This window comes from Haliotis rubra, unplaced genomic scaffold (assembly GCF_003918875.1).
Source record: "Haliotis rubra isolate DU_JTF1 unplaced genomic scaffold, ASM391887v1 Scf728, whole genome shotgun sequence".
Lineage (NCBI taxonomy): Eukaryota > Metazoa > Mollusca > Gastropoda > Lepetellida > Haliotidae > Haliotis > Haliotis rubra.
The window spans coordinates 341,455-356,802 of record NW_025767444.1 but is presented as its reverse complement, the minus strand read 5'-3'; the positions used below and the strand labels follow the sequence as shown (position 1 = coordinate 356,802).

At 41.9% G+C, this 15,348-nt stretch overlaps 1 protein-coding gene across 4 annotated transcripts in view; it reads right to left on the bottom strand.

The window, feature by feature from the left end:
- The window catches only part of LOC124259546 (nuclear receptor subfamily 5 group A member 2-like), a 268,621-nt gene that overhangs the window by 17,302 nt on the left and 235,971 nt on the right, over positions 1–15,348 (bottom strand). For all 4 annotated transcript variants that reach the window (XM_046693688.1, XM_046693690.1, XM_046693689.1 and 1 more), the window contains one exon: positions 3,255–3,359. In XM_046693688.1, the coding sequence (XP_046549644.1) occupies positions 3,255–3,359 (105 nt within the window). The remainder of the gene's footprint in view (positions 1–3,254; positions 3,360–15,348) is intronic.

Below are 15,348 nucleotides of genomic sequence, written 5' to 3'. Positions count from 1 at the left end.
TCAATGGAGAGCTGGTACAGTCAGCAAAAGACATTACACAATTGTTTGCAGCAACATTTCAGGATTATTCCGCCTAAACCATCTGGTGTTGGCGCTTTCCTTATGTTGAGTTTTGAGAACTGTAGTTTCACTGTTTCTAGTGTTAAAATGATTTTGTCTCCATCTTCACTGCTTATCACAACTTCCCATTCATTGCTGAAGTCATGTGTGTCAAATCTAGCATAGAAGGTGTTAAGATCTTCACCATGTCCCTGGTCATCTGTTGTGTTGACTGAGGATTGTTTCTTGGAACAACCGATCATGTTCTTCACACCTTGCCATGCTTGACGGGTGTTGTAATTCAATCTTCACAATACAATATATTGTGGCACACTTTTCGCAAACTGGTTCATCTGATACGCTCTGATACTGCAGATGCTTTTTTCTCGAGTTCCAAACTTTAAAGTGAAGTCTTCAGTTCGAAAACATTTTCAATTGATCTCTTGTACAATCACATCTGAGTGCTGACAGTGGCCAGTGGCATAGTTTCAACACGAAGGAAACAGTAATTTCATTACTTTAAACCATGTGTTACACTTTCACAATATATTGCAATACATATTGCAATACACCAACACATATCACAAAATATTGTGATACGAAAATTTGGGCAAATTCCAACCCTAGTTCTTAGCACAAAACAATCGTTTCTTCTCATTGATCTAATGAAAGAGTTTCAGTTCTTTTCTTACCCAAGGCTTGTTGTTGGGGACAATCCTGATTACCTTATCAGGAGTAATACTGTTGACACAGAAGTTGATGCAGCTAGTGATGGTATCAGTAATCGCACACGGATCGTCGAAGTTGTTGAAGAACATGTCCCAGTCTGTGTAATCAAAACAACCTTGATGTCGTTGTATAGACTCGGGATCCCATGACTTCACACTTGTATAGACTCGGGATCCCACGACTTCACACTTGTATAGACTCGGGATCCCACGACTTCACACTTGTATAGACTCGGGATCCCACGACTTCACACTTGTATAGACTCGGGATCTCATGACTTCACACTTGTATAGACTCGGGATCCCATGACTTCACACTTGTATAGACTCGGGATCCCATGATTTCACACTTGTATAGACTCGGGATCCCATGACTTCACACTTGTATAGACTTGGGATCCCATGACTTCACACTTGTATAGGGATCCCATGACTTCACACTTGTATAGACTCGGGATCCCATGACTTCACACTTTTAGTCTGCTCCTTCTGAGTCTTCAGTATCTGCCTGTATAATGGCACGTGGTCCTGTGCATAGAGCTCAGGTTACAAATCAGTTGAAGTTAAGCAACGTCGAGTGCTTAAAGGATTTGTGACCTTGTTTGGCAGCTTGACTCCTGAGAGTTTCTCGGACCTCTGTCCTGCCCCACAATGAAACACATGTAATACATGTGGTCTCACCTTAGGCAAGGGAGTTTGTTCAAAATTGCCTCTGTTCACCCAGCAGAAAAATGGGTACCTGGTGGGATAAGTGATGTAAATGTAACCTTCCTGCACCTCACAGGCAGCTTGGGTTATGGAGGGTAATAGTCATCAGATTGTAACAAATTTGTAGCGCTTTGAGAATGCACTAGTGCATGGAATATAGAACAAACTTTATTGATAACAACTTTGAATGAACTTCTGGGCATCGGGAGTGATTGAATCAAGTTTCTGGACATGAGTTTGTACAATAGAAGCAGAATGGTTGTAATTGGCTCTCGGTGAGATGTAGACAAGAACGACAAATATATGTCAGAATTCACGGGGTAGATAAGAAGGTCTTAGGTCGGAGTTCAGGGTTTGGGGTGGACCCAGGACCGATCCTTCGCTCAATCCATCCCTAGCTGCTGCTGCTTGGCTGTCTATTTTCCAATAGAAGCCACTTCCAAACTTCGGGTGCTCAAAAGAGCATTTGTAACATCGCCGATACCTGTATCATCTGTTTAGGGTCCAACGGACAGCAGGCCATTAATTCCCCTTCGCTTGGCCCTGCGTCCGCCTTCGCCTTCCACACCTGGCCTTTGTGCATGATCACTGTTTCTGGCTGAATTTATGACACATAGTAATCTTTATATCTGTGTACATAACTATGCCTAGCATACAATTCAAATGGTAAATCATCCAGGGTTACGTTATCTCAGATCTCATTTACTATCACCTAGTCATTTACCTAGATATTTACTGTGCATAATAATGACAATTACTGATAGTTTCCTGTTTTAAATCTTGTTTGCAACAATCAACTCAAGAAAACACATGTAAATTTGGACGTGACGCTATCCTTTGTTATGAGAGACAAATTCTTAGTCTTTGATCCTCTAATAGGTGTCGCTTCATGCAACGCAGCAAGAATATCGAGGAACACACTTATCACTTGTTGAAATTATAGACAATAATAAACATATTTCTATTCCCCAAAGAAATAACTCATCCATATTTTGATGCTTCAAAGTTGAAATTTTGTTTCACTTTAAAGATCGAAAACCGTCAGTGTCATTTCCCTTATTTGACCTGACCGAGACAAAACATCCATTGCAAGTGCAGGTTGAGATGGGAATCACACAGTGTAAGTACATAAACAACAGGTCTGTGTATTTGCAAGGAAATTGTATCGCAATATATTGCAAAACACGTATCAGAACCGTGATACACAATGCTATATATTGGGAGCTGTCTGACAGCGAGTGACAATGATTGCACATGCAGATCCTACTTTCTGCATACTAAGGCCCCAAAAACTATGTTGTGGTTCTGAGAACAACAACCTCAAAATGGAAGGAATGAAACAGTAAACCTGTCAGCCTGCTTCTAAGTTATAGAACTGTTTTCCATCAAACCACTGATGGTGCCATATTTTTGTTGCCAAATATAATTACAAATAACTGACTGAGTATTTTGGGGGGTTCACTGAGGTATGAGTGGAAAAACTGAAGATTTGTTTCATTCATACCTCAAATATCTGAAATAAATACAGTCACTCCATATAAGATATGTCTGATTACAAAATGTTCAGAAAATCCTCCTCAGGTTTCAGGACAGGATGTTCCTATAATCACAAAACGACCTGACATCGCACTCTGTACTGAGAGTGGTCCAGGCATCGGGCTCAGATAGTTGGCAGAATTAGAGCAGACGTTCTCCCACCTCATCCTACTTGAAAGAAGTGTGTTCAACATGTACTATTCTCCATATGACAAGGTAATGTGAGGGACATTTTCTACTCACCAGAATAATGTCACTAGACCAAGACTCGCTGACTTGACGGAATACTAGGTCCAATATAAGTATTTCACTCCAGGAGTTTTGGAGAAGCTTCATCTGATCTTCCACCTGCAAGAAAAACAGATATACGTGTCAAATACATGGCTAGCAATAGTCAATGAATACAATCAGGGTACAGAAATTATCCCCTACTATCTCCGATACATATCAACATTTGATAAAACTAACACTTATCTGAAGAAAATCTTCAGAGTCCCGTGTCACAAAGTGATCATTCGCTAAAGTGATCGTCGATACCATGCTATAATACAGACTTACAACAGTCGTAGCGCTACGATCGCTCTGTGAAATGGGTCCCAGCTCAACAATAAATGCAGACATCAGTCATACAAAAATCACTCTGCTTAAGCACCCTCGGTATGGAACAGCTGTGAGCTACAGCGGTTGTGATTCTCCATGGCAGATCTGTTACTTTGTGCAGGAGAGTCTTTCCTCTTGGATTGCCAACATCAAAATATGGGAATATAGATGAGAAGTTAAACTGAAGACTCTAGTATGTATCATCACAATATGAAAAGAGGCCTCATTGTTTCATATGATTCAACGTAACAAATATACAGAGGGATGTCTTTACCAGGGTTTTATGTGAGGTACAAATGTTGAGAATGGACGCAGAAAAGAAATACACTGCATCTCGATACAATACAATTCATTCCGTCTACAATGAATCAAGAGCAGTTATGGGTGACTGTCATTTCACCCCTTAGTCAAGACTACTGTCCATATGATCATTGACTCCTTGCAGGCTCTAACACTAATATAATATCAAAACGTATAACACACTACCACTGTCTATCAGAAATAGTTTGGTCAGGATTAATACATTTAAAGTCTTCAAAAGATTACCGGTAATGGTAAACATGAGGAAGATATTTCCAAATTCATCATATCAGTGACCAAAATGGAGACATACGCTATTCCCTACACTAACTTGTATCATATGTTTCTGTGTTTGTGCTGCTCAACAAAGGACTAGTCTTTGCATGAGTGACTGTTGCCCTCCATAGGGTAGGATATGATGACCTTTTTGCAAAAACCTGGTAACATCACTATTTGCTAGTAATTCATACACACAAGATATAGATGGAATAGTAGAATCAACTCTGTTTAGCAAAGATTTCTAATTACTGTAAGAGAGTTTTGTTCTTTCACATACCAATCATTCAAGTGTTTTCTCCAATGCTCAACAAAGCATCAGTTAACACAAGAGTTGCAGAGACGACACAGAACTATACAGACCACTGTAAAGTAGGACTCCAACTTGCCACACAGACCCCTGTCATGTACAATTCCAACTTGCCATACAGACCCGTCAAGTACGACTCCAATTTGCCATACAGACCCCTGTCAAGGAAGACTCCAAATTGCCATACAGACCCCTGTCAAGTACGATTCCAACTTGCCATACACAGCCCTTTCAAGTACGACTCCAATTTGTCATACAGACCCATCAAGTACAATTCCAAAATGCCATACAGACCATTGTTAAGTACAACTCCAATTTGCCATGGAGACCCTGTCAAGTACGACTACTGTCAAGTACGACTACAATTTCCCATACAGACCCCTGTCAAGTACGACTCCAATTTGCCATACAGACCCGTCAAGTACAACTCTAACTTGCCATACAGACCCGCCAAGTACGATTCCAACTTGCCATACAGACCCATCAAGTACGATTCCAACTTGTCATAAAGACCCGTCGAGTATGATTCCAACTTTCCATGCAGACCCATCAAGTACGATTCCAACTGCATTACAGACCATTGTCAAGTACGATTCCAAGTTCTCATACAGGCCCACCAAGTACGATTCCAACTTGTCATAAAGACCCGTCGAGTATGATTCCAACTTTCCATGCAGACCCATCAAGTATGATTCCAACGATTCCAACTGCATTACAGACCATTGTCAAATCACGATTCCAACTTGCATACAGACCATTGTCAAGTATAATTTCACCTTGCCATACAGACCCCTGTCAAGTATAATTTCACTTTGCCATACAGACCCCTGTCAAGTAAGACTCCAACTTGCCATACAGACCCCTGTCAAGTACGATTCCAACTTGCCATACACAGCCCTTTCAAGTACGACTCCAATTTGCCATACAGACCCCTGTCAAGTACGACTACAATTTGCCATACAGACCCGTCAAGTACAACTCCATTTTGCCATACAGACCCATCAAGTAGAATTCCAACTTGCCATACAGACCATTGTCAAGTACGACACCAATTTGCCATACCTACCCCTGTCAACTACGATTCCAACTTTCCATACCGACCCCTGTCATGTACGATACCAATTTGACATACAGACCCCTGTCAAGTATGACACCAACTTGCCATACAGACCCGTCAAGTTAGACGATTCCAACTTGCCATACAGACCAGCGTAAATCACAAAAGGAAGCACTGTGGGATAACTGCAGTGACACAGCACTGTGGTCCACAAGTCACCGTTGACTTCCCGCGTTACATGACACCAAATTGATCTCAAAAGCAGTATGTTGGCAATTTATTGTCAAATAAGTCAAATTATCAGTAAGTCTATTATGTGGGTCTTGGGGATTGTGATTGGGGAGAATAATGTGAAACTGGTGCTATCTCCGTATGAGCCAATAGAGGACCCTCCTGATCATGGGAAGCAGAAGTTGTATGTGTATAAAATGAGGCAAAATAAGCATTCAGGTATTATGTGTTATTTTTAATGTTTACTCTCTCTAACCCGCTGTGTTGCATCATGCAAACATTGTAAGTACTTGGATGATGGCAAGTCTTTGTGTTAAAGTTGTCTCTTATAAGTTAGTACGTTTCACTGTTAATTTGATAAATCAAGAAAACCCCAAACATTACTTAAGCATCTGAAAGCCCATAATATGAGTGAGTGAGTAAGTTTGGTTTTACGCCACTGTTAGGACGATTTCAGCAATATCACGGCAGTGGACACCAGAAGTGGGCTTCACACATTGTACCCATGTGGGGAAACCCATAATATGAGAATATGTACAATGACCATGTTTATTGCCATCCACACTGAACTTTGCTAGTTTACAACATGATTAACTAGAGCAGAACAGCGGATTTCTTGACATAGTAGTGCATCATCAAGTAAAGATGTCCCATGCCTCTCGACGGCTAATGAACAAAGAAGTGCCTCTAGCTGTCCAATGAGAGGACATTCCATGCCTCAAGCTGTTTAATGAGAGCAGAACATCCCATGCCTCTGGCTGTCCAATGAGCCTCTGGCTGTCCAATGAGAGTAGGACATTCCATGCCTCAAGCTGTTTAATGAGAGCAGAACATCCCATGCCTCTGGCTGTCCAGTGAGCCTCTGGCTGTCCAATGAGAGCAGGACATTCCATGCCTCAAGCTGTTTAATGAGAGCAGAACATCCCATGCCTCTGGCTGTCCAATGAGAGGAGGACATTCCATGCCTCTCACTGTCTAATGAGCCTCTGGCTGTCTAATGAGAGCAGAGCATTCCATAACTCTGGCTGTCTAGTGAGAGCAGAACATCCCATGCCTCTGACTGTCCAATAAGCCTCTGGCTGTCTAATGAGAGCAGAACATCCCATGCCTCTGGCTGTCCAATAAGCCTCTGGCTGTCTAATGAGAGCAGAACATCCCATGCCTCTGGCTGTCTAATGAGAGCAGAGCATTCCATACCTCTGGCTGTCCAATGAGAGCAGGACATTCCATGCCTCAAGCTGTTTAATGAGAGCAGAACATCCCATGCCTCTGGCTGTCCAATAAGCCTCTGGCTGTCTAATGAGAGCAGAACATTCCATGCCTCTGGCTGTCTAATGACACCAGAACATTCCATGCCTCTGGCTGTCTAATGACACCAGAACATTCCGTGCCTCTGGCTGTCTAATGACACCAGAACATTCCATGCCTCTGGCTGTCCAATGAAAGCAGAGCATTCCATACCTCTGGCTGTCTAATGACACCAGAACATTCCATGCCTCTAGCTGTCTAATGAGAGCAGAACATTCCAAGCCTCTGGCTGTCTAATGAGAGCAAAACATTTGATGCCTCTAGCTGTCCAATGACAGCAGGACATTCCATGCCTCTAGCTGTCTAATGAGCAGAACATTCCAAGCCTCTAGCTGTCCAATGAGAGCAGGACATTCCATGCCTCTGGCTGTCTAATTAGAGCAGAACGTTCCATGCCTCTGGCTGTCTAATGAGAGCAGAACATTCCATGCCTCTGGCTGTCTAATGATAGGTATTTTACTTCAAGATGTCAGAACGAGTTCTCTGACGGGTTTCTCATTTTATGAAACATTCACATAAAGAAAATGCTAAATTGCACTTTCTCTTTGAACGTGAATTGTAAAATGTAGAAATAGACATATTACTTACAAATGTAAGTAGTACAGTTCAAAATACACCAATTGATCTCTATTTCACTTGACACAATCTGTCCATATTGTAGGAAACGTAGGCACCTGGAATACATCCAGATTACTATCTGACTGTTGGAAACGAGAAGTTATCTTTGTCTTTTAGTCTTGTGGCTCCCTTTTTGTCATAAAACCTTCATGTATACATCTTAATATAACACAGATAAGGTGGTCCTCACTCGTCTTCTTTATTTATAGTTCAGGCTCCTTAGCACTGTGACTACAGTATGCCTTTGTTCACATATAGGAGTTACGATTATCTTAGTCCTAAGATAGGTTTCTGCTTAAGAGCCCAGATGGATGATACAACAGTTAACGGGAATTGGTTATTTGACCAATCAGATGAAGATATCATTATACCTGAAGCTTCAAAATTCACTTGGCAATGTCAATCTAAGCAGAAAGTCTGATACACAAGCATATAGAAACAGACCAGCACTATGGGGAGCACAGTTGGTGTTCATGGAGAGGATTACTTGTTGCCTTAATGTCTCACCTAAAACATTTACACACATGCTTTCAACGAAGAAGTCTGTCTTTTCACATTTCTGTAACTCATAAAACATCAGATGACATTAATTTTTGTTAAATTCTTCTCAGAAAATTGACATGTAACAGCAGTATCTTCAGTCATCACGTTTAGTCACAAATTTCTCATGGTCAAGGAATGACACTTTTCATGTGGAACAGCTGTGTACAAAGGTGAAAATTCATGATCTATCAAACAGATCTATTTTTTATGAGATTTGCAAAGATTCAAGCAAAACCCATTGTATTAATATCATTTATCTGTAATACTTATTGGGAACATAAACAAAGTCCATCCTTGATTGTACAGAGGATTATGGTTAATTTTTGACCCAGGAATAGATCTCTTTTTGCATGGATTTTATCAAACTTTGGAATCCTGTACAGAAGACAAGTGGATACGAGTCAATAGTTCATATTACTATTGTATGGGTTTGTTGGATTTCTTCCTCAGTTTTATTCCAGCTACAACCAAGTCAGCAAGCCTGACCACCCGATCCCTTATTATGACAAGCATGCATTGCCGAGGATCAATTCTAACCCGGATCTTCCCAGGTTCTTCCTCAGTCACCATACTGACCTTAGAAGTGGCATACTTTTACCTCCAACACTCACATTACTGACTCACTGAAAGTCATGTCTGACAATTAAATGCAAACATTGTTTTTGTGATCAATGTGGTGTGTACAGTGGGAAGTCAACAGTGAATTATTTTGTTAAATAAGTACATAGATAAAGTGAATCTGACCTTCGTACGAGAAAGTAACTTAATGTTAAAACTTAATGTCAAATTTTAAAATCTATCTAGACATTCTGACCAGCTCACTACATCTGTGGTATATACATAACAGAACCTGATACTAAGTTTATCACTGCGGTTGCAAAAACTTGACTCATACAGGAACTCATCTTGGAGACTGCCAATGCTTTACCAGGATCAGACTGCTGACCCTCAAAGAAGTTAAAGGTCATCCCATGACCAGAAACTAAGGTTTGAGCTGGAAGTGTTCCTGGACACATTCATGGATTGTAGTCTTACCTGATTGGTAAATCATTATTGTCTAAATTTCATCCCTTAATTGGGTTGAAAGAGCAGCATAACTTGTTCTGTTATAGTTTGCCTTTTGGAAGAGACTCAGCACCCAGAATACAGAGGCCTTAACCTTTCCAGCCTTTCCAGCATCGCCCTTATGTTGTACTGATTGCACTAAAGCAGAAACTGCAACACCTCCTGCAGGAGTGACGCAGACACTGTGCCTCCTTGCCGTGGGATATAGGTCATCGCTGTCTGGTTGTCCATCTCTTGACAAACCACCTGGCTTCAAACCTGCTCCACGAAGCGTTCAACCAGCAACCTGACTGCTCTCAATTCCAGCACATTGATGTCCAGGCTGGCTTGTTCTCGGACCAGAGTCCCAAGGCTGACAGGTCGCCCAGAACACCACCTCATACCGTGAAGGATGCTGCTGTTTGAATTGAGAGTTTTGGTGTCATGGTCTCCAGAGGGATTCCCTTGGAGAGATTCCCGACGTCCATCCACCACTGCAGGTGAGGAATCAACCACTCTGGCTTCTCGAGAATATTCTCGTAGCTCTCTGAGTGGGAACACATTTCCTAGCAACTGGAGCCATGTCCTTGCTGAAACTCTGGCGGACTCGAGGAATTGACCATCTATCCTCTGGACCAAGACGATGCGGTCTTGAGACAGGGAGACAATGCCGTGCTTGTTATTGACTCTTGCTCCAAGATAGACCAGATCCTGTGTCAGAACAAGTTCTGACTTCTTGCGATTGATAATCCAGCCCAGTTCCATGAGAATGTCCAACACTGTATGTGTGGTTTCCCGACACAACTGTTTGGCTAGTGCCCTGAGTAGCTAGTCATTTAAGTATGGGTGACAACACCTGCCCTGCGATCTGGTGACCTGAGGTGGAATCAGTAGAGTTTCAGAGGGGAGCACACAAAACTGGTAGCATTATCCTTGGACTGACTGACTGAGTTGAGTTGAGTTTTACGCCGCTTTTAGCAATATTCCAGCAATATCACGGCGGGGGACACCAGAAATGGGCTTAACACATTTCCCTTGGAAGGAGAACCAAAGTTAGAAACATGTCTTCAAAGCAGGCTCAAACCATAATCTTAACCTGAACGCCTCAGAACAAGCATGCCGACCTTGTCAGCTGAGGTTATCAATCCATGATATGTTCTTGTCATGTTCCACCTTGAAATACCCAAATTATTGTCTAGACATTGAAGCCACATTACAAAATGATGCCTTCAGTCATCTTGAAATGAAAAGGTCATCAACAAATTTGTTCCATCATGACCCCAGCTTTATTATCCATGCTTTCATAAAAAAAAAATTCATAATTTGACATCCAGTGATCTTAGACATACACAGAGATCACACAAAAGTTAAAGTAACTGAGGCATCAAAATAGCCAATATGTACATACTCATCAACTCCAGAGAAGTATCCATCATCAGGGAAGGGGAAATTGTCCTGTGGGTGATGGCAAGGACAGATGAACTGACAAGGCGATCTTTCCATTCTGAATACCCATAGAAGATCACCTTTATTTCCTGGCAACTGATGTCAAGTTCCTCCTCTGCCAGGTTACATAAGGTCACCATCAGAAAAATGTCCATGTAGACTGTCTATCCTGATTCCCAATTGTTCATGAACAAATGATGGGCAGTCACTGAGTGGACTAGAGCAATGCTCTTCATATCATGATATTAAAGAATCAACCAGACCAGGTTCTAATGAAAGGGAAGAGGTGAAGGAACGAGAATGATCTTAGATGATATCGTTCCAGGAATGGGAAGGGTGCAATTTTAACCTGCCTCTGTACATCATGTCCTGTGGTGAGAGTAACTTGCCAAGAAAGAATATCCACCATTGGATCGAAGAATACAGCTGTGTTAGTGCTCATGGAATCAGGCCTACAAGATGTCTTTGGTTGGCATTATTTCCAATTTGGATGAAAAATTATAGAAAATCATGAGTTTCTTTAGGAAATTATGTTCCTGTACCAGCAGGTTCTTGTAAACACAGCCGCTATATATCTGCCAAGCATAAATGGAGATGAACCAGACAGAGATGGATAAAGGTGATTATTGGTGCAGGAATCCTGTTTAAAAAGCCACAGGATGAGTGAAAGTACACAGAAGTCATAGCTCAGCAACAACAGTCTATGATACTGGGAATCAACACAGAAGAGCCATTCCTTGTCTTAAGTTTTTATCAAAGCCAGACAGATTCCATATGGAATGATGGAGGAGGCAAAGAAGGAGCAAGAAGAATTTGTACCCGGTTTCCAGGTCTGTGGCTATATCATATCTGTTTAATTCTTCTTTGGTTACAAGAACACTGGATAATAAAGCATATGTTGTTATCCATGTGTTGGACTACTAAATTATCCTGGGATTTTTCAGATATGCTTTGAAAGGAGAGTTCAGTATGACAGTGAGTGAGTGACTGAGTGAATTTAGTTTTACACCGCTTTTAGCAATATTCCACCAATATCACAGCAGGGGACACCAGAAATGGGCTTCACACATTGTGCCCATGTGGGGAATCGAACCCAGGTCTTCGGAGTGACGAGCAAACACTTTAACCACTAGGCTACCCCACCACACATCAGTATGACAGTGACAATGACAGTCCCAAGTTGATTGTCAAAGATGTTAGTGCCTGTGACATGTGACATAACATATGATAACATCATTCTTTTTTGTTTATGTTGACACAGACTTGGAGAACATTGGTTCAAACCAGGTAGGACTCAACCTGATAAAAAAAAGTTGGATTTTACTGAGATTTTACTGAGAAAGCGTACCTCCAAATATAACATACATTACATTTGACCACTTTCTTAATAGTATTGTGTATGCATAGCTTTCAGACGTGGGAGTTGTGCTAATTTACACTAGTCTGAGCAGTACACAAAGTCTGTGGATGACCAGTTGTCGGGCTTCCATTCTTGTCGAAGCCGCAGTGGCTGAATGGGTTAGATGGCTGACTGTGCGAGCTGGTGATTACGTGTCTGACTTTAAGGGTGTGGGTTTGAAGCCCAGATGGGACTCAACCTAACAAAAGTAACAGAATCTGTAATTAACTGAGAAAGTGTAATCCCAAATATAACACAAGTTAGACTGGTAGGAGACCACCAAGGCAGGAATTGTGTTAATGCAGAGTGTCTGGGTAATCAACAAGATCCGTGTGGTCCCCATGCGAGTCATCAACTACTGGTGTCTATGACTAGGATATTTACATGGGTAGGCTGGGAATAACTGTTCACCGCAGAACCCGGAGATTTAGGTTGATCAGTTGTGAGCCCATACAGAGTATAGCCAGTGAGATCTACTTTAGTGTTAGTGGCCATGGCAGAAAACTTGGTGACAAGAGGAATCCAGGTGGCAGTCACATGAACACCTAGATCTTCTCATTACAGACATGGAGACCTTGCTGGATTGAAAGAACCCTTAACCACATGCACATGGTTCTAAGAGAAACCCATTATAGAGAGTTAGCATCTGAATGACAGGTTCCGATGGTTAAGGCAGATAGACGGGAAGACTTGTGACAGACAATCATTCGGCATGGGTAAGACTGGATTGTGGTTGATGACATGTCTAGAACACCATCCAGAGACCATAGTTACAGCCATAGTTATAGTAGGAAGCGGTGAGCATTGGTTGGATGGTAACTATCCCTCATGAGGCCTCTTGGAAGCGGGAGCCTTATGAGTCAGTCTGATGTAACACTACCTCCTTATACCTGCCTGATAGTAGCAGAGAGGCAAGCATGGTTCTATTCTTTACTGTGCCCAAAGCAGCCTCTGGGAAAATCTTCTGAGAATAAACTGTTGTAACCCATTTCAAAATCCCAGCTACATGCCTGTAGCATGATTGAGGAAGGCAGACATGGCTTTGCCGGTTACTGTTCCCCATGCAACCTCTTGCCCAGCAGAATCCTCTGTGCCCTACATGTGAAGTAGGTCACTGGTAGCCTTATCAACCAACAACATCATCTACAGGGTAGTCAGTTGAGGACTGAGTTCAGATATAGCTGGATGTGAGTCAAGAAGCTAATGATGGGATCACTGGTAGCGTTATCAACCAACAACATCATCTACAGGGTAGTCAGTTGAGGACTGAGTTCAGACATAGCTGGAGGTGTGTCAAGAAGCTAAATGATGGCATCACTGGTAGCGTTATCTACCAACAACATCATCTACAGGGTAGTCAGTTGAGGACTGAGTTCAGATATAGCTGGAGGTGAGTCAAGAAGCTAAATGATGGCATCACTGGTAGCGTTATCTACCAACAACATCATCTACAGGGTAGTCAGTTGAGGACTGAGTTCAGATATAGCTGGAGGTGAGTCAAGAAGCTAAATGATGGGAAATCGAACCCGGGCTTTCGGCGTGACGAGTGAATGCTTTAACCACTAGGCTACCACACCACCTACTTCTCCTTGAAAGAAGGTCACAGTGACCTTTCACTGATTCATTTTATATCTTCTACAAAGGCCACTGTTAGCCTAAAAGACGATTGGCACCAAGGTGTTTTTATCATGGATAAGGTGGTAAATATCCTGAATTGGAGAAAGCCTTGAGATCATCAGGACATGTCAAAATGATTTTCAAGGGTTGGGAAGGCGATGCACATGACATCCCTGTACCCAAGTATCACATGGCTTTTTTTTACATATTTTCAAAATGACATCAGTATGAGTGAGTGAGTGAGTTTAGTTTTAGGCCGCACTTCAGCTATACGGCGGCGGTCTGTACATAACCAAGTCTGGACCAGACAATCCAGTGATCAACAGCATGAACATCAATCTACGCAATTGGGAACCAATGACATGTGTCAACCCAGTCAGCAAGCCTGACCACCCGATCCCGTTAATCGCCTCTCACAACAAGCATGGGTTACTGAAGATCAATTCTAACCCGGACCTTCATGGGTATGACATCAGTATGACCTTAAACATGCACATAGAAGACTCAGAGCATTTCCAGATTGTGGCCCCACCCAAAGGATAGCATATACAGTGAAGCCCCGTTAGTCCGGACTCCGATAATCCGGATGTCTCGGCTCCCGGACCATGTCAGCTTGTTACCAATCTATGCCTATATAATTTGCCTCGATAATCCGGAAATTCGGTTTCCGGAACCGGACGGTAAGAAGCTGTCACCAATCAGTAAAATAAACAGTAAATTGCTTCACAGTCCGGACGCTGTAAGTCGTGTTCACGAACCGTTACAACACCTCCCCGGCGATGTTTACTTAATCAACTGGCCAACTGGGTTGTTGTTTTAATTTGACAGTAAAAGCTCCCGACTGAAGATGCTGTACATTTACACTTTGATTGACACCACAATACAAAGGCGCGGATGACAAGTGAGCTGTTTTGTGATTGGTTAATGTACTTTGACAGACAGATGCGGTCACGTGGACTTAAAGTGATTTTGCTTTACGACAACGCTGCAAGTCACAAGTGTGCTTCGCTAACTTTTCGAAATGTGACCAAATGCCACATCTCAACATGCGGATGTCACTCGGTAAAATTATTGATGTGATGAATTCAATAAGCTTTACATTAAATGCTTATTTGTTTTATCCAGATTCGTGTCGTTTTTGTAAAAGTAAGGGAAGCAACTTGGGTCTTGATTCAGTAGTCCCGGACTATTTGCAATCCGGACGAATTTGCTGAGAAACGCAACCGTCCGGATTAACGAGGCTTCACTGTACCATGTTTCACTGACATACAGTGATTACTTCTTGAATTATCTCTTAAACATACGTGAACAACATTTTAATTGTTACGACCAGGAGTATGACCTTCACCTGTAACATGGACGAGCAATGAGTGGAAACTTTCCCTTAAGATAAACGTGACATGAAAATGTGGTTACAGCATTCAAATTCAGACAATCGTTAAAGGATAAAAATTTACAGGTACAGTTTTACCATTGATATTCGATAATTTGTCACCTCAAAGTTGTAGACTGGTATCAAAGAAGAATGTACAAAGTTCATATGTAATACAAAGTTTATAACTGCTATTTTATTAGTCAAGTGCATTAT